General features: G+C 43.6%; 1 protein-coding gene across 4 annotated transcripts in view; it reads left to right on the top strand.

The window, feature by feature from the left end:
- The first annotated feature begins 10,295 nt into the window (after positions 1-10,295).
- Positions 10,296-23,184, top strand: part of LOC106612419 (endothelin-converting enzyme 2) — a 79,412-nt gene continuing 66,523 nt past the window's right edge. The window contains exons 1-2 of one of the 4 annotated variants that reach the window (XM_045724308.2): positions 10,296-10,604; positions 10,707-10,863. In XM_045724308.2, coding sequence (XP_045580264.1) covers positions 10,822-10,863 — 42 coding nt within the window. In that variant the 5' untranslated portion in view covers positions 10,296-10,604; positions 10,707-10,821. Of the gene's footprint in view, positions 10,605-10,706; positions 10,864-21,325; positions 21,523-21,807; positions 21,944-23,184 lie in introns of those variants that run through there. The other 3 variants (XM_014213525.3, XM_014213526.3, XM_045724309.2) reach the window with 3 other exon arrangements.

Below are 23,184 nucleotides of genomic sequence, written 5' to 3'. Positions count from 1 at the left end.
TCAATTTTTATGCCATTTTTCTCGTAAAAAAGCGATAATATTCCGACCGGGAATCTGCGTTTAGGTAAACCTCTCTAGGGTCGGCGGGACGATTTCGTCCCGCCGACCCTAGAGAGGTTAAATACTTTTTTCTTTACATAGTTGAATGTGCTGACAACAAAATCACACAAAAATAATCAATGGAAATCCAATTTATCAACCCATGGAGGTCTGGATTTGGAGTCACACTCAAAATTAAAGTGGAAAATCACACTACAGGCTGATCCAAGTCTGATGTAATGTCCTTAAAACAAGTCAAAATGAGGCTCAGTAGTGTGTGTGGCCTCCACGTGCCTGTATGACCTCCCTACAATGCCTGGGCATGCTCCTGATGAGGTGGCGGATGGCCTCCTGAGGGATCTCCTCCCAGACCTGGACTAAAGCATCCGCCAACTCCTGGACAGTCTGTGGTGCAACGTGGCGTTGGTGGATGGAGCGAGACATGATGTCCCAGATGTGCTCAATTGGATTCAGGTCTGGGGAACAGGCGGGTCAGTCCATAGCATCAATGCCTTCCTCTTGCTGGAACTGCTGACTCACTCCAGCCACATGAGGTCTAGCATTGTCTTGCATTAGGAGGAACCCAGGGCCAACCGCACCAGCATATGGTCTCACAAGGGGTCTGAGGATCTCATCTCGGTACCTAATGGCAGTCAGGCTACCTCTGGCGAGCACATGGAGGGCTGTGTGGCCCCCCAAAGAAATGCCACCCCACACCATGACTGACCCACCGCCAAACCGGTCATGCTGGAGGATGTTGCAGGCAGCAGAACGTTCTCCACGGCGTCTCCAGACTCTGTCACATCTGTCACGTGCTCAGTGTGAACCTGCTTTCATCTGTGAAGAGCACAGGGCGCCAGTGGCGAATTTGCCAATCTTGGTGTTCTCTGGCAAATGCCAAACGTCCTGCACGGTGTTGGGCTGTAAGCACAACCCCCACCTGTGGACGTCAGGCCCTCATACCACCCTCATGGAGTCTGTTTCTGACCGTTTGAGCAGACACATGCACATTTGTGGCCTGCTGGAGGTCATTTTGCAGGGCTCTGGCAGTGCTCCTCCTGCTCCTCCTTGCACAAAGGCGGAGGTAGCGGCCCTGCTGCTGGGTTGTTGCCCTCCTACGGCCTCCTCCACGTCTCCTGATGTACTGGCCTGTCTCCTGGTAGCGCCTCCATGCTCTGGACACTACGCTGACAGACAGAGCAAACCTTCTTGCCACAGCTCGCATTGATGTGCCATCCTGGATGAGCTGCACTTCCTGAGCAACTTGTGTGGGTTTTAGACTCATTCTCATGCTACCACTAGAGTGAAAGCACCGCCAGCATTCAAAAGTGACCAAAACATCAGCCAGGAAGCATAGGAACTGAGAAGTGGTCTGTGGTCCCCACCTGCAGAACCACTCCTTTATTGGGGGTGTCTTGCTAATTGCCTATAATTTCCACCTGTTGTCTATTCCATTTGCACAACAGCATGTGAAATTTATTGTCAATCAGTGTTGCTTCCTAAGTGGACAGTTTGATTTCACAGAAGTGTGATTGACTTGGAGTTACATTATGTTGTTTAAGTGTTCCCTTTATTTTTTTGAGCAGTATATATGGGATTGATTTTAAGAAATGTAGCTTAATTAATTTGATTAATATTGTGGTGTTTCTATTACAAGAAAAACAAAAAATGAAACCCTCAGGGTTTCCGTTAGGAAAATATGATGCTGTACAACGTGACCGGTCGCGAGTAGACTACAGTACTAAGAGCAAAATAATCCCAACATTTACACACCCTAATTGTAGTTTAACCAATACCCAAACGGAGATTTTGTGAAAATAAAATCTCATTGATTTATCAAGACCAGTCCTGTACTACGCGGCCGGTCACGTTGTACAGCATCATATTTTCCTAACGGAAACCCTGAGGGTTTCGTTTTTCATTTGTCTCAGAGCAGTGCGAAATGGTGCTCAAATAGTTGACCACACACGGGTAGGCTATTGCTTCAAACCTTATTATAACAATTGTATGACTTTGGGAGTTTTAGTAAGCAACAGTTAGTTGCCTTCATTAGCCTAGTTTATTCCAATATTTAGGACATGGTAACCATTCAGATCACATTAAGCATCCCGTTGTTACACACATAGAGAGAACAATAGAGAGGCTGATGTCATAGAGCCCCTATTCATCATAATGGCAGAATTCGTCAGCCATAAAATAAATGAGTAAAAGAAAAAGAAGGAAAAATAAAGCTTGCAACATGCATCTTATTATTCAATATGAACTACAACCATTTTCTACGGTTGTATGTGTTCCCATTCTTGTAGTGTATCTTATCTTAAAAAAAATGTTACCTCCTCAGAAAATCTGTCAAGTTTTTAGGCCATATCGTCCCGGCAGAGGGCATTGCAACCGACCCAGGAAAAGTGTCTGCAATCAACGACATCACAGCAGCTGACCTGATGGAAAATGATGGGAAAACACCTTCACCCACCAAGGTCAGATCATTTCTTGGTATGGCAAACTATTATTCCCACTTTATTGCGAGTTTCTCAGGTTTAGCCAAACCACTGTTTCGTCTGACTGCAGGACAGAAAAGTAAGCGGAAAGGAGAAAAAGGAAAACCTCATGGCATGGCCTATAAACGTCTGAAACCTGAAGACTGGACTTCTGAATGTGGGGAGGCGCTGGAAAAGCTAAAAGCTGCTGTCTCCCAAACAGCCGTGCTGGCTCACCCAGACTTTAACAGACCATTTCTCCTATCAACAGATGCATCAATGGATGGCTTAGGTGCAGTGCTTAGCCAGACATTTGAGGGTGAGAGTAGGCCCAGACCAATAGCTTTTGCAAGCAAGACTCTGTCGAGGTCCCAGTCCCGTTACCCAGCACACAGATTAGAGTTCTTCGCTCTTAAGTGGGCTGTGTGTGATAAGTTCACCCATTGGCTGAAGGGGAATAGATTCACAGTCCTAACAGATAACAACCCCCTGACATTTATAATGACGAAACCAAAGCTAGATGCCTGTGAGCAGCGGTGGGTCTCTAAACTGGCCCCCTTCGACTTTGACTTGAAGTACATCCCCGGGCCCCAGAATGTCCCAGCAGACCTGCTTAGTCGACAGCCGTTCGTTGGAGCTAGGAAGGCAAGTGAGTTCCCAGAGTATGTGACTTCAGAGTCCATCCAGGACGCATTCAAACTGTCAGTCAATATCCAAGGTGGTGAGATCCTGGCTCAAGTCTCTTCTGAAGGAGTGAAAGCAGTTTTGGAATTCTGTCTGGAGTGGGATGCGAGTGTGCCAGTGCGCAAATTCCAATTAGCCCAGTATTCTGCCAGCATCCTTCAGCATGAAGGGGGAGTGGCTACTCTTCCAGTCCTTTCTCCTGATGTGATACGGAGAAAACAGAAGGCGGATCAGGTGCTGGCCCGAGTGGCGTACTTTGTTGAGAGGAGGAGGAGACCTTCGCGGAGAGAGAGGGCTCATGAGACTGCCCAAGTGTTGAGAATACTGAAGTATTGGGAAAAACTCAAAATCAAGGATGAGATCCTCTACCGAAGATCTAAGGACAGAGTTGTCAAGAAGAGGTACCAGCTGGTGGTGCCAGACTCCCTTAAAGCCATCGTTCTGAGGGGAACCCATGATGAAGCCGGCCACCAAGGCCAGACTAGAACACTCCATTTGGTACGTCAAAGGTTCTTCTGGAATGGAATGGAAGGGGAAGTGAAGAAGTATGTCTCCTACTGTAAGCGCTGTGTGGTTGGCAAGACAATGGAGCCAGAGGCTAGGGCACCGTTGGAATCTATTCAGACCAGCACAGCGTTGGAACTGGTGTGCATAGACTTCTGGTCAGCAGAAGGAAGGGATGGAGAGAGCGTTGATGTACTCGTCATCACCGATCATTTTACGAAGCTGGCACATGCGTTTCCTTGCTCGAACCAGACAGCAAAGGTGGTTGCCCAGAAGTTATGGAACCAGTTCTTCTGTGTCTATGGGTTTCCCCAGCGGATACACTCTGACAAAGGAGCAAACTTTGAGAGTCACTTAAAAAAGCGATAATATTTCGACAGGGAATCTCCTTTTCGGCAAACAGAGGAAAAAATCCCAAAGGCGGGGGCGGTCGGGGTCACGCGCATAAGCCAGTGTCTCTTGATCGGCCACTTGAGAAAGGCGATAATGTGTTTCAGCCTGGGGCTGGAATGACGACATTCTGTTTTTTCCCGGGCTCTGAGCGCCTATGGACGACGTGGGAAGTGTCACGTTAGAGCAGAGATCCTTAGTAAATGATAGAGATGGAAAAGAAGTTCAACAAATGGTCAGACAGGCCACTTCCTGTAAAGGAATCTCTCAGGTTTTGACCTGCCATTTGAGTTCTGTTATACTCACAGACACCATTCAAACAGTTTTAGAAAATTTAGGGTGTTTTCTATCCATATGTAATAAGTATATGCATATTCTAGTTACTGGGTAGGAGTGGTAACCAGATTAAATCGGGTATGTTTTTTATCCAGCCGTGTCAATGCTGCCCCCTAGCCCTAACAGGTTAATCGCAGAATTGCTACAAGTCTCAGGAGTCAAAAAGTCCCATACCACTCCATATCATCCTATGGGCAACGGTCAGACGGAAAGATTCAACCGCACGCTCGGAAACATGGTCCGATCGTTGCCAGCGAGAGCAAAAGAAAGATGGCCCCAGATGATACAGACGGTCAACCTTCTCGTACAACTGTACCACACACGAAACGACAGGATTCGCACCATTCTTCCTGATGTTCGGCCGAATTCCACGGCTGCCAGTGGACATCATGTTTGGAAGTACCTTGAAAAACGAAGACATGTTGACTCATGACGAGTATGTTGACTCGTTCCAAAAGGTCCTGCGAGAGGCTGTCAGGATCGCTCAGGCCAACACCACTGAAGCTCAGAAAAAGCAAGCAAGGCAGTATAACAAGAGAGTGAAGGGTACTGCCCTGGAGATTGGGGACCAAGTTCTCTTGGCAAACCGAAAGGAAAGAGGAAAAGGTAACTTGCCGACTTGTGGGATTCAACGGTCTATGTGATCACATGGAAAGACCCGTCTGTGCACATCTACAGAGTTGAAGATCCTACTACCAAGAAGAGTAAAGTAGTTCATCGAAACTTCATACTGCCAGTGAACTTCCTGCCGGTGGGACAGACAGACGAGATGTCCACAGTAGCCTCTACTGCTTCAGAGGAGGACATAAACGCAGACAGCGGTGACGAAAGACCGGTATTCGATGTGGATGAGGATTCAGAGGATCGAAGGACTGCTGTCTGGATTCTCGAGGGCCAGAACCCTGAGGGGCCCACGGAAGCTGAAGGTCAAAAATCTTCGGGACCGGAAGATGGCGTGAACATGAGAGAAGCTGCTCCTCAAAGCCCAGCGAAGGACATGATCTCAGGACAAGCAGCTAAATCAAGCACATCAAGCTCTTCAATGATGCCTGGTGATGATTCAAGTGATCCTTCTGAAGATGACACAAGTAGAAAAGCAACGTCAGTGAGCAGTCTAGATGGCATCCGCAGTAGAAGTTCATCAGTCAGCGGCTCTGTATGCATAAGACCTACTAAGAAGAGAATGAGTAACCAGAGAGAGGTAGAGCGCAGAAACAGCCAGACGTCTGAGCTCACTGATACAGTCCTGAGACCAAGTAAAGGCACTTTGAGAACTCGAACTGGAAGAGTTGTGAAGTCTGTCAGAAGACTTTTATAGTCAATGAGTCAAGTGATTGCTGAGCCGGACAAAAGAGAGCATCTAGCCGCCCTGATTCAAGCCTTATCAACTTTTGTTGAAGTGACAGTACCCCAGTAACACAGAAGCCAGAGGATAGATTAAGGAAATGAGAAATACTTTATTAGGGGGTCATAGGTTGTAGTATATGGGCATATTTCTACCTGGCAAAGTCTCTTTGCTGTCCTTCTGGACGACTCTTGGTCAAGGTTACACCTGTGGAGGAAGAACTCTTACCTTATGTCTTAAAGTTTGCTAAAATCAAGAAGGGGTGAGTGTAGTAGAGTTAACTTCTCTAGGGCCAGTGGGACGATTTCGTCCCACCTACGTAACAGCCAGTGGAATCCCGTGGCGCATTATTCAAATACCTTAGAAATGCTATTACTTCAATTTCTCAAACATATGACTATTTTACACCATTTTAAAGACAAGACTCTCGTTAACCTCTATGGGCTAGGCGGGACGTAATCGTCCCACCTACGTAACAGCCAGTGTAATCCAGTGGCGTGATTTTCAAATACCTTAAAAATCCTATTACTTCAATTTCTCAAACATATGACTATTTTACAGCTATTTAAAGACAAGACTCTCGTTAATCTAACCACACTGTCCGATTTCAAAAAGGCTTTACAACGAAAGCAAAACATTAGATTATGTCAGCAGAGTACCCAGCCAGAAATAATCAGACACCCATTTTTCAAGCTAGCATATAATGTCACAAAAACCCAGAAGACAGCTAAATGCATCACTAAAATTTGATGATCTTCATCAGATGACAACCCTAGGACATTATGTTATACAATACATGCATGTTTTGTTCAATCAAGTTCATATTTATATCAAAAACCAGCTTTTTACATTAGCATGTGACGTTCAGAACTAGCATACCCCCCGCAAACTTCCGGTGAATTTACTAACAATTTACTAAATTACTCACGATAAACGTTCACAAAAAGCATAACAATTATTTTAAGAAATATAGACACAGACCTCCTCTATGCACTCGATATGTCCGATTTTAAAATAGCTTTTTGGTGAAAGCACATTTTGCAATATTCTAAGTACATAGCCCAGCCATCACGGGCTAGCTATTTAGACACCCGGCAAGTTTAGCCTTCACCAAAATCAGATTTACTATAACAAAAATGTTATTACCTTTGTTGTCTTCGTCAGAATGCACTCCCAGGACTTCTACTTCAATAACAAATGTTGGTTTGGTCCCAAATAATCCATTGTTATATCCGAATAGCGGCGTTTTGTTCGTGCGTTCCAGAAACTATCCGAAATGGTAAATCAGGGTCGCGCGCATGGCGCAATTCGTGACAAAAAAATTCTAAATATTCCATTACCGTACTTCGAATGCATGTCAACCGCTGTTTAAAATCAATTTTTATGCAATTTATCTCGTAAAAAAGCGATAACATTCCGACCGGGAATCTCCTTTTCGGTAAACAGAGGAAAAATCACAAAGACGGGGGCGGCCAGTGCACGCGCCTAAGCCCACAGTCCCTTGATCGGCCACTTGAGAAAGGCGATAATGTGTTTCAGCCTGGGGCTGGAATGACGACATTCAGGTTTTTCCCGGGCTCTGAGAGCCTATTGGAGCCGTGGGAAGTGTCACGTTACCGCAGAGATCCTTTGTAATGGAATGAGATGTCAAAGAAAGACAATAAATGGTCAGACAGGCCACTTCCTGTAAAGGAATCTCTCAGGTTTTGACCTGCCATTTGAGTTCTGTTATACTCACAGACACCATTCAAACAGTTTTAGAAACTTTGGAGTGTTTTCTATCCAAAGCCAATAATTATATGCATATTCTAGTTACTGGGCAGGAGTAGTAACCAGATTAAATCGGGTACGTTTTTTATCCAGCCGTGTCAATACTGCCCCCTAGCCCTAACAGGTTAATCTAACCACACTGTCCGATTTCAAAAAGGCTTTACAACGAAAGCAAAACATTAGATTACGTCAGCAGAGTACCCAGCCAGAAATAATCAGACACCCATTTTTCAAGCTAGCATATAATGTCACATAAACCCAAACCACAGCTAAATGCAGCACTAACCTTTGATGATCTTCATCAGATGACAATCTTAGGACATTATGTTATACAATGCATGCATGTTTTGTTCAATCAAGTTCATATTTATATCAAAAACCAGCTTTTTACATTAGCATGTGATGTTCAGAACTAGCATACCCCCCGCAAACTTCCGGTGAATTTACTAAATTACTCACGGTGAAAGCACATTTTGCAATATTCTAAGTAGATAGCCCGTCATCACAGGGCTAGCTATTTAAACACCCACCAAGTTTAGCCCTAACCAAAGTCAGATTTACTATAAGAAAAATGTTATTACCTTTGCTGTTCTTCGTCAGAATGCACTCCCAGGACTTCTACTTCAATAACAAATGTTGGTTTGGTTCAAAATAATCCATAGTTATATCCAAATAGCGGCGTTTTGTTCATGCGTTCAAGACACTATCCGAAAGGGTAAAGAAGGGTGACGCGCCCGACGCGTTTCGTGACAAAAAAATTCTAAATATTCCATTACCGTACTTCGAAGCATGTCAACCGCTGTTTAAAATCAATTTTTTTTGCCATTTTTCTCGTAAAAAAGCGATAATATTCCGACCGGGAATCTGTGTTTTAGTACAAAGAGAGAGAAAATAAAAACATGGGGTCTCCTCGTGCACGCACCTCAGTCGCATTGTCCTCTGATAGACCACTTACCAAAGGCGCTAATGTTTTTCAGCCAGGGGCTGGAATTACATCATTCAGCTTTTTCCTGGGTTCTGAGAGCCTATGGGAGCCGTAGGAAGTGTCACGTTACAGCAAAGATCCTCAGTTTTCAATAAAGAGAATCAAGAAGAACAAGAACTTGTCAGACAGGCCACTTCTTGTAAGGAATCTTCTCAGGTTTTTGCCTGCCATATGAGTTCTGTTACACTCACAGACACCATTCAAACAGTTTTAGAAACTTTAGGGTGTTTTCTATCGAAAGCCAATAATTATATGCATATTCTAGTTTCTGGGCAGTAGTAATAACCAGATTAAATCGGGTACGTTTTTTATCCGGCCGTGTAAATACTGCCCCCTCGCCCTAACAGGTTAAAATGGTTATTCCAGCAAACTTCAAATTATTAGAATAGTACACAACGCAGAACAGAACAATCAGGTTGAGGGTCAGTGGCCAAAGCCCGCGAACAGGAATATTCCAAGTTCAGACAGAAGGGGGGAGTCAGATCGCTATGATCGCCAGGAACTTTACTTTTGGTTTCTAATTTTAATTGTTGCGCTACTGGTGATGCCTGTTGATGTTAGGTAGGCAGCTACAGTAGCTGAATGATGTTAACATCTTCGGGTTTTGTTTCATTAAATGCATATTATTTTATCTGGGTGCTTACGTCACCTACTAACACCCTGGTACTACCCATAGCTCCCGCTCTCCTCAGTCTGAGAAAACACTGAGAGAGAAAGGTATGGGTTGCAGATTACTCCTTTGTAGAAGTCCGTAACGTGAAATAAATAAAACGTCCCAAGGTTAATGCTGTAGATATTGTTATAAGGGGGTGTGAGACTATCGAAACACGTAACTTTCAGAGTTTTATTGTTGTTATTAATATAGTTACAGAGTGCTAAAAGTGTTGCTAGCTAGCATGCCTTTCTTTCTGTGATGCAGACGGCTAGCTGAGCTGCCAACTAGTGGTGGTGTTGCATTATGGGGGATGTAGTTTTTGCCCTCTAGGGCGATTTTACGTTGTAACTTGTTTGTGTTGCAGTGGTTTTGTACATGAGTTGTTGTATTTTGCTACTATCAACACTGAAAGCACCTAGCAATGTATTGGGGATGTGAGACAGGATATGTGTTTTACCTTTCTTCATGCTCCTGTGTAGAACAACTTGTCAGGTGGTGCATTGGAGACTGATGTGTTCCAGTCCTGTCTTTTCACAATACTATTGCAGGTATGGTTCTATTGTCTAAGAATTAAGATTATACATTCTTTGTATTAAGGACTGGTTATTATTTTATACTATACATTATGGCTTTATGTATGAGTGTGATTGTGAGAGTCTGAGAAAACACTGAGAGAGAAAGAACAACTTGTCAGGTGGTGCATTGGAGACTGATGTGTTCCTGTCCTGTCTTTTCACAATACTATTGCAGCAGATCAACATAAAAGCCTTACAGACAGCCGTGGTGTCGCTCTTCATTTCTTGGTTCTCCTGTGGTGCATAAGATACCAGCTACACACACACACACCTCTGATATATTGTAGCCTACACTAATTGGAGATGTGCAAGTAGGCCGACTTGAGCCCCACTAACTTTTTCTACAGGATGTGTAATCAGGTGCATTTCTGTAAGTATTTAAAATATTAGGGTGAAGTCAGTATTTCTTATCTTGGCACACAGCTGTTGCCCTTCCCCGTGTAGCTTATCTCACCACAGTTCTCTTTCCTAGAATTACCCCTCAGCACCCCAACCCGATGCCTAGCCTACAATAAATGTTTTTGTCTTGGCAACGGAAGGCATGTGTGTGTGAGAGAGAGCGATTTATTGTTTATTTCACTTTTGTTTATTATCTATTTCACTTGCTTTGGCAATGTAAACATATGTTTCCCATGCCAGTAAAGCTCTTCAATTGAAATTTAATTGAGAGAGCGCAAGAGAGAGGAAGGGGTAGAGGGAGGGCGGGGTGTAGTCTGCAGCGTGATTGCGATCTTCCTTCTCGTTCATCCCTGGGTTAGCCGACTGCACGCGTGAAAGGGCTTTTTCTCCCGACGATGGAACATTTTGCTGTAGGCCTATTCTGCTTGCTTTCGAGAGGCACTAGGTAATGTTATGCTCTGGCGGGCACAGTCCATTGCGGTCCTAGAGCAACACGGATAGATATGTGTGAGAAAGGTTTAGTATATGTCCTTTTGTTGTTCCGCAGGATTTGAGAGAGCGGGGGAGAGATGGCTTCGCGATCCAGCCACTGGAATCGTCTACAGCAGTGGTAGAGAGTCTGTCGCGCTCGCCCCGCCGTCGATGTTGCTGTCTGTTGCACGATGAGCGTAGCTCTGCAAGATTTGCGGAACAACGTAAGTCTGGTAATGATCATATTTGATCATCTTCTGAAACATTATGTTACTCTTCTCATAATTTATTAGGAGAGAGAGCCGCGAACTCGCGTACTGTATGTGATCGAAACCCATTGCAATCAATCACCATATTTATTTTATCGGGTTTCTTACAGCTAAAACAATTTAGCAGTCATGATTCGAATATGCCTTGTTTATATTCTGCACATGTTGTAGGCTATGCGGACAATAATGCTCGAGCAGATTCCCAGGTAGGCTTTGGTCCTCATCATATCCATCATAAAATACGGTGTTCGGTGCTCACAGCACATGATGGAATTAGTGCGCTTGCTCTTTCCATACAAACGTCGGTATTTTTTCATAACTTATCAAAATGATTTCATAAGAGAAGGTGCAGCCTCAGACACTCATGCTTTTTTCCAGCATAGGACTGCATGTTATTACATTTAATAATTTGATTGTATTTATTTGAAGTTGTTAGAGAGACATTGCATAGTCCATGGCCCATGGGCTGACACTACCAGTAAATAGTCATAGAACGGTTGAGGTTTTATTCAGTGTCATCTTGGTGTGGGGCCCTAGGCTTGATCAAACATTGATGGTGTTGGCTACCTCTGGCTACTTTATTTAGCCTAGATGAATTGTATTGTGGGCTATTGTAACAGAGGTGTTTCAGAACCACACTTGCATGGGCTTTAGTTCTGCAGGCTCACACAGTTGTGGAGCTTAGGAGACCCTCGGTCGGTTGCACTAGCTTATAACTAACCTAGGCCTGACTTGTTTATTTTGAACTTCTCCATTTTGCTTTTTCATTTGTGCTTGGTTTTGAATATAATGTATAGCCTTTTTGTCTCGCTACTGGGTCTTCCTTCAGGGCTTGTATTTTGTTGACTGGGTGTGCCTTGCCCAGACACTGTTGCCTATGTAGGCGTAAGGACATGATATGGAACTAGAGTAAAGCCATGTAGGCCGTCATTGTAAATAAGAATTTGTTCTTAACTGACTTGCCTAGTTAAATAAATAATATGTATTCTACCATGATAACCAACACACAGCTGTTGACCGGTAACACAGGATAGGGTATGTAGAGATTCCAGTCTGACAGGCTGTACCTGTTGTTGGTGATGTTGCATTGTGTCGTCACCTAAATATTATCGATGTAAAAATGCAAAAAATGAGCATCTGTTCAGTATTGAAACAGTATTATGATAACAAAGTGAACCGTGAAATGTGTGTTGTGATCCAACAGATAAGGCTATCTACAGTGAGGGGAAAAAAGTATTTGATCCCCTGCTGATTTTGTACATTTGCCCACTGAAAAAGAAATGATCAGTCTATAATTTTAATGGTAGGTTTATTTGAACAGTGAGAGACAGAATAACCACAAAAAAAATCCTGAAAACGCATGTCAAAGATGTTATAAATTGATTTGCATTTTAATGAGGGAAATAAGTATATTACCCCCTCTCAATCAGAAAGATTTCTGGCTCCCAGGTGTCTTTTATACAGGTAATGAGCTGAGATTAGGAGCACACTCTTAAAGAGAGTGCTCCTAACCGCAGCTTGTTACCTGTAAAAAAGACACCTGTCCATAGAAGCAATCAATCAATCAGATTCCAAACTCTCCACCAAGACCAAAGAGCTCTCCAAGGATGTCAGGGACAAGATTGTAGACCTACACAAGGCTGGAATGGGCTACAAGACCATCGCCAAGTAGCTTGACAACAGTTGGTGCGATTATTCGCAAATGGAAGAAACACAAAAGAACTGTCAATCTCCCTCGGCCTGTGGCTCCATGCAAGATCTCACCTCGTGGAGTTGCAATGATCATGAGAACGGTGAGGAATCAGCCCAGAACTACACGGGAGGATCTTGTCAATGATCTCAAGGCAGCTGGGACCATAGTCACCAAGAAAACAATTGGTAACACACTACGCCGTGAAGGACTGAAATCCTGCAGCGCCCGCAAGGTCCCCCTGCTCAAGAAAGCACATATCCATGCCCGTCTGAAGTTTGCCAATGAACATCTGAATGATTCAGAGGACAACTGGGTGAAAGTGTTGTGGCCAGATGAGACCAAAATGGAGCTCTTTGGCATCAACTCAACTCGCCGTGTTTGGAGGAGGAGTAATGCTGCCTATGACCCCAAGAACACCATCCCCACCGTCAAACATGGAGGTGGAAACATTATGCTTTGGGGGTGTTTTTCTGCTAAGGGGACAGGACAACTTCACCGCATCAAAGGGACGATGGACGGGTCCATGTACCGTCAAATCTTGGGTGAGAACCTCCTTCCCTCAGCCAGGGCATTGAAAATGGGTAGTGGATGGGTATTCCAGCATGACAATGACCCAAAACACACGGCCAAGGCAACAAAGGAGTGGCTCAAGAAGAAGCACATTAAGGTCCTGGAGTGGCCTAGCCAGTCTCCAGACCTTAATCCCATAGAAAATCTGTGGAGGGAGCTGAAGGTTTGAGTTGCCAAACGTCTGCCTCAACCTTAACGACTTGGAGAAGATCTGCAAAGAGGAGTGTGACAAAATCCGTCCTGAGATGTGTGCAAACCTGGTGGCCTACTACAAGAAACGTCTGACCTCTGTGATTGCCAACAACGGTTTTGCCACCAAGTACTAAGTCATGTTTTGCAGAGGGGTCAAATACTTATTTCCCTCATTAAAATGCAAATCAATTTATAAAATTCTTGACATGCGTTTTTCTGGATTTTTTTCTTATTCTGTCTCTCACTGTTCAAATACACCTACCGTTAAAATTATAGAGTGATAATTTCTTTGTAAGTGGGCAAACGTTCAAAATCAGCAGGGGATCAAATAGTTTTTTCCCTCACTGTAGGTAAAATATGGGCTGGATAGGGCATGTGTGTGTGTGTTTGTTTGTTTGTTTGTCTGTCTGTCTGTTTACCATCAAACTGAGAACAGGTAAAGTAGGCCTACTCTATGGGCTCGGTATGGAGGCATATGGCTCTTTATAGGCCTGTCTGTAATGTAGGCCTAAGGAGCTGGAAGAGCGGTCCACGACCACTGTCCAATATGCTGTGAATCAATTAGTGCCCTGTAGTCCCCGGGGGCATTTCTGAATATCTTCATTATCTCTCTAATGAACATCATTAATAACACAATCTGTGCACTGGGTCACAGTCGAGCAGGCTGTCACTCGCTAGACACAGCGTGCACTAACTCAAAATTAGCTGAAAACTGTTACGAGGACTCTACTGTTCCCAGTACCTGTGTTAAGAAGACCAATGGTATTTACACTGCCTCAAAGGGCTGATCTTATCACACTTTAGAATGTAGGACATCAAAGCACCTCAGGTCTGTCCCGCATAGTAACATGCAGAGACATGCACACGTGTGTGTATGTCATGATATGCTTACTCGCACAGGAGTGAGTAACATACGTTAACATACACTGAACAAAAATATAAACACAACATATAAAGTATTTCATGAGCTGAAATAAAAGATCCCAGAAGTTTTCCATAAACACATAAAGCTTATTTCTCTAAAACAATGTGCACAAATTTGTTTACATCCTTGTTAGTGAGCATTTCCCCTTTGCCAAGATAATGCATCCACCTGACAGGTGTGGCATATCAATAAGCTGATTAAACATGATCATTACACAGGTGCATCTTGTGCTGTGGACAATAAAAGGCCGCCCATAATGTGCAGTTTTGTCAGACAACGCAATACCACAGATGTCTCAAGTTTTGAGGGAGTGTGCAATTGGCATTCTGACTGCAGGAATGTACTCCAGAGCTGTTGCTAGAGAATTTAATGTTAATTTCTCTACCGTAAATTGGCTACAACGTTGTTTTAGAAAATTTGGCAGTACGTCCAACAGGCCTCACAACCACAGAACACGTATAACCACCTCCACATCCGGCTTCTTCACCTGCGGGATTGTCTGAGACCAGCCACCCAGACAGCTGATGAGACTGTCTCAGGGAAGCTCATCTGCGTCCTCACAAGGGTCTTGACCTGATTGCAGTTCGGCGTCATAACCGACTTCAGTGGGCAAATGCTCACCTTCGATGGCCACTGGCAGGCTGGAGAAGTGTGCTCTTTGCGGATGAATAACGGTTTTAGCTGTACTGGGCAGATTGCTGATATCAATGTTGTGAACAGAGTGCCCCATGGTGGGGTTATGGTATGGGCAGGCATAAGCTACGGACAATGACTACAATTGCATTTTATTGATGGCAATTTGAATGCACAGAGATACTGTGACAAGATCCTGAAACCCATTGTAGTGACATTCATCTGCCGCCATCACCTTATGTTTCAGCATGATAATGCACAGCCCCATGTTGTAAGGATCTGTACCCAATTCCTGGAAGCTGAAATTGTCCCAATTCTTCCATGACCTGCATTCTCACCAGACATTGAGCATGTTTGGAATGCTCTGAATTGACGTGTACAATAGTGTTCCAGTTCCCGCCAATGTCCAGCAGTTTCGCACAGCCGTTGAAGAGGAGAGGACAACATTCCACAGCCCACAATCAACAGCCTTATCAACTCTATGTCAAGGAGATGTGTCGCGCTGCATGAGGCAAATGGTGATCACACCAGATACTGACTGATTTTGTAATCCACACCCCTACCTTTTTTGTTAACGTATTTGTGACCAACAGATGCATATCTGTATTTCCAGTCGTGTGAAATCCCTAGATTAGGTCCTAATTTATTTATTTAAATTGACTGATTTCTTTATGAACTGTAACTCAGTAAATTCTTTGAAATTGTTGCATTTATATAACTTATTATAAGGCTTATGATAATATCTCTGTCTAGCAAATTTTCAACTGATTTAATTTAGGATCATTATGATGATGATGATGCTATACTATACATGCTTACAATGTGGAAGAAATGCACCCCAAAAGCATTAAAGGGGACAATCCAAGATTCGAAAAGCAACAAAGCCGGCACCCAAACACTTGTTTTCTTAAACAGCTGAGGGGGCTGGAGAAATGTTAGCACTCTGAAATTCATAGACAGAGGTATAGATGCAAGGACTGACCATCCCTGTCATGAGATCGAGATCAAAATTATAGTTTTTTTTTAACCATGTTTTTGAAGCAAAACGCGTATACATTGTCATACGTTTCTGTGTGGCCTCAGCCTCAAGTAAAGTGTGAGCATTTGCTTTGCTGTGGCCAGTTGAGGGCGTGATGGGGAAAGGCCAAGACTGAGTGATGGCTGGAGAAGGAGGCCCTTGAGTGACCTGAACCCGGGGTTTATCAGGGCTGGGTATCCTGTGTGTGCGTGTGTGTCCTGCCTTAGGGCGGTGGGGTGAGCTCCTTCCTGTCTGAAGCGAGACTCCATCTGTCCTGGCTCCATCGGTAGGGCTGGGGAGGTCAATTCCCTTGTCCTAAATAGCACCCTATTTCCTACAAAGGGCTGGCCAAACGTAGTGCACGATCTAGAGAAAAGGGTGCCATAATTTGAGATTTTACAAAATAATGTAATAACCCTATGCAAGCTCATCATCAAGACTTGCAAAACACTCCCCATTTGTCGCTGACTGTCATCCACTTTAGCATGTATCCTAAAGTGGGTTGGGGTCTGTTTTCTTTTCCTCTGTTTACTGCTTTTTATGTACTCTGACATATTTTAAGGCCTCTTCCTTCTACTTCCCTCTCTTCCTCCATAACATCTCTCCTGGCAAATCTTACTCCTTCCTTGTCATCTGACAACATTTCTCTCTCTCTCTCTCTCTGTCTCTCTGTGTTTTCCTGATCTGGTTGTTTAACATTCTGCCAACTCTGCACTGTAGCACCTGAGATGGACAAGAGAGGAGGGGTGAATAGGCATGAGGGGGTAGTTGTAGGTATGAGCAGGGCCCAAAGTTTTTTTTTTATTGACCACATGACCTGACCAGAAACAACTCTGGGCCTCAGTTATACACTATAACCTTAGGCCCCTGTAAGGTCACATGCTCAGGGAAAACTCAGGGCCCCATAGAAATGAGGTTAAGAAGTACATTTTTTGTGGCCTGCGGTTTGTCTAGGCTAGTGGATAACACCATCGCCTTTTAGCACTTATCTGCTGGTCTACATGGGATGGAATCCTCATCCCACCACAACTTTGTCTCACAAATGTCTCCTCACTTCTTTGTCTATCTACACTATCCTGCCTGTGCAATATAATACCTAAAACATACCTAGGGGGAACACCACTTTTCGCCTATGTGTGTTGTCGTCCAATTTGTATTGTACATGCTACTAAGTATTTCATGTAAGTATATGTTCATACACTACCGTTCAAAAGTTTGGGGTCACCTAGAAATGTCCTTGTTTTTAAAAGAAAATCACTTTTTTTTGTCCATTAAAATGACATCAAATTGATCAGAAATACATTGTAGACATTGTTAATCTTGAAAATGACTATTATAGCTGGAAACGATGATTTTTAATGGAATATCTACATAGGCGTACAGAGGCCCATTATCAGCAACCATCACTCCTGTGTTCCAATGGCACGTTGTGTTAGTTAATCCAAGTTTATAATTTTAAAAGGCTAATTGAGCATTAGAAAATCCTTTTGCAATTATGTTAGCACAGCTGAAAACTGTTGTTTTGATTAAAGAAGCAATAAAACTGGCCTTTAGACAAGTTGAGTATCTGGAGCTTCAGCATTGCTGGCCTTCTAGGCAGAGTTGCAAAGAAAAAGCCATACCTCAGACTGGCCAATAAAAGATTATAAGATGGGCAAAAGAACACAGATAATGGACAGAGGAACTCTGCCAAGAAGGCCAGCATCCCGGAGTCGCCTCTTCACTGTTGACGTTGAGACTGGTGTTTTGCAGGTACTATTTAATGAAGCTGCCAGTTGAGGACTTGTAAGACATCTGTTTCTCAAACTTGACCTCTAATGTACTTGTCCTCTTGCTCAGTTGTGCACCGGGGCCTCCCACTCCTCTTTCTATTCTGGTTAGAGCCAGTTTGCGCTGTATTTCTGATCAATTTGATGTTATTTTAATGGACAACAAAATGTGCTTTTCAAAAACAAGGACATTTCTAAGTGACCCCAAACTTTGAACGGTGGTGTATATACAAAAGTATACCCCTTCAAATTAGTGGATTCCGCTATTTCAGCTATACCAGTTGCTGACAGGTGTATAACATCAAGCACACAGCCATGCAATCGCCATAGACAAACATTGGCAGGAGAATGGCCTTACTGAAGAGCTCAGAAGAGCTCAGCACCATCATATGATGCCACCTTTCCAACTAGTCAGTTAATCAAATTTCTGCCCTGCTAGAGCTGTCCCGGTCAACTGTAAGTGCTGTTATTGTGAAGTGGAAATGTTTAGGCGCAACAATGGCTCAGCCGCAAAGTGATAGGCCACACAAGCTCACAGAATGGGACCGCCGAGTGCTGAAGCGCAAAAAAATTGTCTGTCCTCAATTGCAACACTCACTACTGAGTTCCAAACTGTCTCTGGAATCAACGTCAGCATAATAACTGTTCGTCGGGAGCTTCATGAAATGGGTTTCCATGGATGAGCAGCCGCACACAAGCCTAAGATCACCATGCGCAATGTCAAGCGTTGGCTGGAGTGGTGTAAAGTTTGCCGCCATTCGACTCTGGAGCAGTGGAAACACTTTCTCTGGAGTGATGAATCATGCTTCACCATCTGGCAGTCCGACGGCCGAATCTGGGTTTGGCGGATGCCAAGAGAACCCTACCTGCCCAATGCATAATACCAACTGTAAAGTTTGGTGGAATGGAATAATGATCTGGGGCTGTTTTTCATGGTTCAAGCTAGGCCCCTTAGTTCCAGTGAAGGGAAATCTTAATGCTACAACATGCAATGATGTTCTAGATTATTCTGTGCTTCCAATTTTGTGGCAACAGTTTGGGGAAGGCCCTTTCCTGTTGACAAAGCATGACAATGCCCCCGTGCACAAAGCGAGGTCCATACAGAAATGGTTTGTCTATCGGTGTGGAAGAACTTGACTGGCCTGCACAGAGCCCTGACCTCAACCCCATCAAACACCTTTTGGATGAATTGGAATGCCGACTGAAAGCCAGGCCTAATCGCCCATTATCAGTGCCCGACCTCACTGATGCTCTTGTGGCTGAATGGAAGCACGTCCTCGCAGCAATGTTCCAACATCTAGTGGAAAACCTTCCCAGAAGAGTGGAAGCTGTTATTGCAGCAAAGGGCAGAACAATTCCATATTGATGCCCATGATTTTGTAATGAGATGTTCAACGAGCAGGTGTCCACATACTTTTTGTCATGTAGTGTATCTGCGTAGTTCCCATGAAATCTTGTAGACTTGCGGACTGTGTACAGTGTGTTTGTACAAGACACTTGGAGAATTGAACACGGTCATTGCACTCACACAGTGGTGGAAAAAGTATTCAATTGTCATATTGAGTAAAAGTAAAGATACCTTAACAGAAAATGACTCACGTAAAATACTATTTGAGTAAAAACCTTAAAAGTATCTGGTTTTAAATGTACTTAAATGCAGTGGTGGAAAAAGTACTCAATTGTCATACTTGAGTAAAAGTAAATGCTATACATCAAATTCCTTATATTAAGGAAACCAGACAGCACCATTTTTTTTTATTTCATATGTTTTACGGACAGACGGGCACCCTCCAACACTCAGACATAATTTGCGAACACAGTACCCCCCCCCCCCCCCCCCCACCCCCCCCCCCCCACCAAAACTACTTAAGTAGTATTTTTATGAAGTACTTTACACCACTGTAAAGGGGCACGAGGGCCACATGTCCTATTAAAGGAGCCAAACAACGGGGGAAATCCTTGACATTTTCTTTTTCTTATCCGGAATATTCTTCTGATGTCCTCCACTTTCTGTCTTTCTTTCGCTCTTTCCTCCAGCCTTCTCTCCTTCCTCCCTGTCATCTTCCCTCCTTCCTCTCTGTAGAGGATAGAGAGGCAAGAGAAAGAGGAGTAACCTTGATGCCTAGATCAGTGACGTCATCCTCTCTCCATTCGGAGGACTCTACTGTCTCCCTCCCTCTCCCCGTCTGCCCCTCCCTCTCTTAAACTCTCTCACTCTGCTGTTCTCTTTAATTGATGACGCACTGAAGGGGACACGTAGGGGTCAGGGGAGGAGAGAAACAGGAGAGAGAGATTAACAGAGAGAGCGTGTATTTTTTCAGTGTACACACTAACAAACAGAGGAATGACATCTGTAATGTGTGTTTGTTGGACTGAGACGGAAAGAGGGAAATGTGTACGTTTGTTTGAGCTTGTGTCTCTGTGTGTGCATGCGTGCATCCATGTGTGCATACGCACAAAATTCGTCAGCCTTTTACAGATGCACATCAATTAAAGCATGATAAGCTTAGTGTTTCAACAATACTGGAGTAGTGTTGCTTATTTAAGATTTACATAAGAGTTATGGCAGCCTCCCTGGTTTTGTTTGTTGTGCTTGTTCATTTACAGCGCTCGTAGTGTGCTCAAGTGGCTAGCTTAATTAGGGCAGCATTTTGTTCTCAGCAGAGAAGAGAATATCCTTTCTGTGCGCGAACAACAACAGTCATGCAGGCTCTGGCTAAAAGTAGTGCATTATATATGGAATAGCGTTCCATTTGGAATGCAACCTCTCTGTGGTGGCTGACTGTAACCAGCGAGGGGAGGGGGCGGAGGACGCCCTCTATTGGTAGAGGTATGGAAATGCAAGATGACTGGCCACTGAATAGATGAATGACTTGGTACACTCTTAGAAAAAAGGGTTCCTAAAGGGTTCTTCGGCTGTTCACATAGGAAAACCCTTTTTGGTTCCAGGCAGAACCCTTATGGGTTCCATGTAGAACCAAAGAAATGGGATCTACATGGAACCAAAAATAGTTTTTCTATGTGGATAGTCGAAGAACCGTTTTAGGTTCTAAATAGCACTGTTTTTTTCTAAGAGTGTTGTGCTCCATGAATGAATGGGCGTGTTATTATTGTCAGTACAGATACCAAATCTAGGTTTAATATACTCCACAATTTGTAAAATGATTGCAAGAACAGGAAAACTCTGACGAAAAGATGAAATAGCCTTTCTCTTGCCAGGCTTGTATGTATGTGTCTGTGTTTTGCTCTCTCTACCTGTCTCTCTCTCACTCTTGGAACTTTCTGTTATTTTTTTGTATAATAATGCACACAGAAGCAAGCTTTCCAAAGAAAATGGACCCCCTCCCTTTCCCCTCTATGGGCTAAAATGACCCATCCAGCTTTCTCTACTTCACTTCTCTATCTCATCGTCAATGCTTGTTATGTGTAATTCCCCTTTTCTTACACTTTTTCCTCTCCTTTTCTAAGAAGTATATCAATCCAGTTATATTCATCTCACACTGTCAATCCCTATCCCTTCTTTCTTTCTTTGTTTGTCCTCCCCACCCCCATCTCCTTAGCAGAATCCCACCTCTCCTCCTTCATTTTCTCCCTCTCTGTTTTTAATTCGCTCTGTCTCGCTCTTGCGGTCTGTCTGCTTTCTCTTACGCTGTAACTCGCCCTCTTTCACTCCCACTATCTTCCTCCTACCCTCCCTCACTCTTCAATTGCTTTGTGCTCAGTGTTTATAGTCATTCACTAACTCTGCATAGAGAGTGAGAGAGAAAGAGAGGGGGAGAGAGAGAACAAGTGTAAGGACTAACTCTTGAATACTTTATTAAAGGTAAGTAAAGCGGAAATGTTCTCATTTATCCCTCCATCTCTTTCTTTTTCTCTCTCCTTCTATCTCCCTACTTCTTTCGTATGATTGTTCTAACCTGAGAGAATAAGCTTATTGCCCTTAAACCAGCTGTTGACAGCTGTGCTGCGCCATGCCGGGGTGTGTGTTAGGCTGTTGCTAGGGGCAATAAAAAGTGTGTGTTTGTGTGGGAGGGAGTTGTTGTGACTCTTTGGCTTGGACTCATTTTCAGAGAGAAGAGAGAAAGGTCACGAATTGAAGAAAAGAGGAAAGGGAGATTGCTGAACCCTGACTTCCGTTTCTGTGTCGCTAGTGAGCAGCATTCGGTGTGTGTGTGTGTGTGTGAGCAGCGCTCTGCCCTCCAGTCCAGGACGCAGTGGGCTGATAGATAAAGGGGTTTGAAAAGGTACAGGACATAGATCCTCACACACGCACGCACACACATGCACGTGCACACACACATGCATATATGCACATCTACACAGAAAAACACACTACCATTTGAGGGTCCAGTGTGAGTGTCTGTGAAGGTCAAAGACTGAAGTGGTGAGAGAGGGACAGGGAGTGTGTTAGCTCTGAGATGTAAGCAAAGAGAGGGACATTATTTACTTAGTGCTTCTAAGGACAAAATCGGCCCACATCTGGCTGCACTCATTAGTGTGTGTATATATATATATATTTATGCTGGTGATGCAAGGGACAGATGTGTTATAGGTGAAATTGTTTCGTGCTTATGTTTGTTGCAATATAACTGTTTACACTAAAATATTGACATAACCATCAACTTGAAGTTGGGGCAAGAAATAATCGATCCTAAAGTTTAAGACAGATCCTAAAGCATTGGTGTTTATTTATGTTAGAGAGTTCCTCTTTTGTGCGGCTTTGTTTCTGACTGATGTCTTTGCCGTTCTCACTATTGACTTTAAACGTCATTTTTAGATAAGCTGAAAGAGACATTTTTGGCATTTTGTCATTGTTACAGATCCTATATCAGAGGTAAAAGGTCAGTTTCCTGACAGTGTTTCTAATTCAATGACCCTGCCTGTTTCCCCTAGGTAAAGATCAGCAACCGTTCAGATGTTCCCAGGGTGCAGTGTGTGTTTGGTTTGTTATCTCACTGTAGCAGAGGCTAGTGTGTGTGTTTACCTATACTTGTGGAGACCAGAAGTCCCCACAAGAATAGTGACAAAAATACTAATTGGACCAGCTGTGGACATTTTGTTAGTCACCACAAGGTCAAATGCTATTTATTAGGGTTAAGTTTAGAATTACAGTACCAGTCAAACGTTTGGACACACCTACACGTTGGGCTCCTGAGTGGCGCAGCGGTCTAAGGCACTATATTTATAGTGCTTGAGACGTCACTACAGAAACCCTGGTTTGATTCTAGGCTGTATCACAACTGGCCGTGATTAGAAGTCCCATATGGCGGCACACGATTGGCCCAGCGTCATCTGGGTTTGGATGGTGTAGGCTGTCATTGTAAATAAGAATTTGTTCTTAACTGACTTGCCTAGTTAAATAAAGGTTACAATTTAAAAATAAATAAATAGTGAAGACATCAAAACTATGAAATAACACATATGGAATAATGTAGTAACAAAAATGTGTTAAACATAAAAATCTATTTTATATTTGAGATTCTTC

This window comes from Salmo salar, chromosome 09 (assembly GCF_965601325.2).
Source record: "Salmo salar chromosome 09, fSalSal1, whole genome shotgun sequence".
Taxonomy (NCBI): domain Eukaryota; kingdom Metazoa; phylum Chordata; class Actinopteri; order Salmoniformes; family Salmonidae; genus Salmo; species Salmo salar.
Note: the sequence above shows the minus strand (reverse complement) of the source record. Positions and strands in the feature narration are given on the sequence as shown.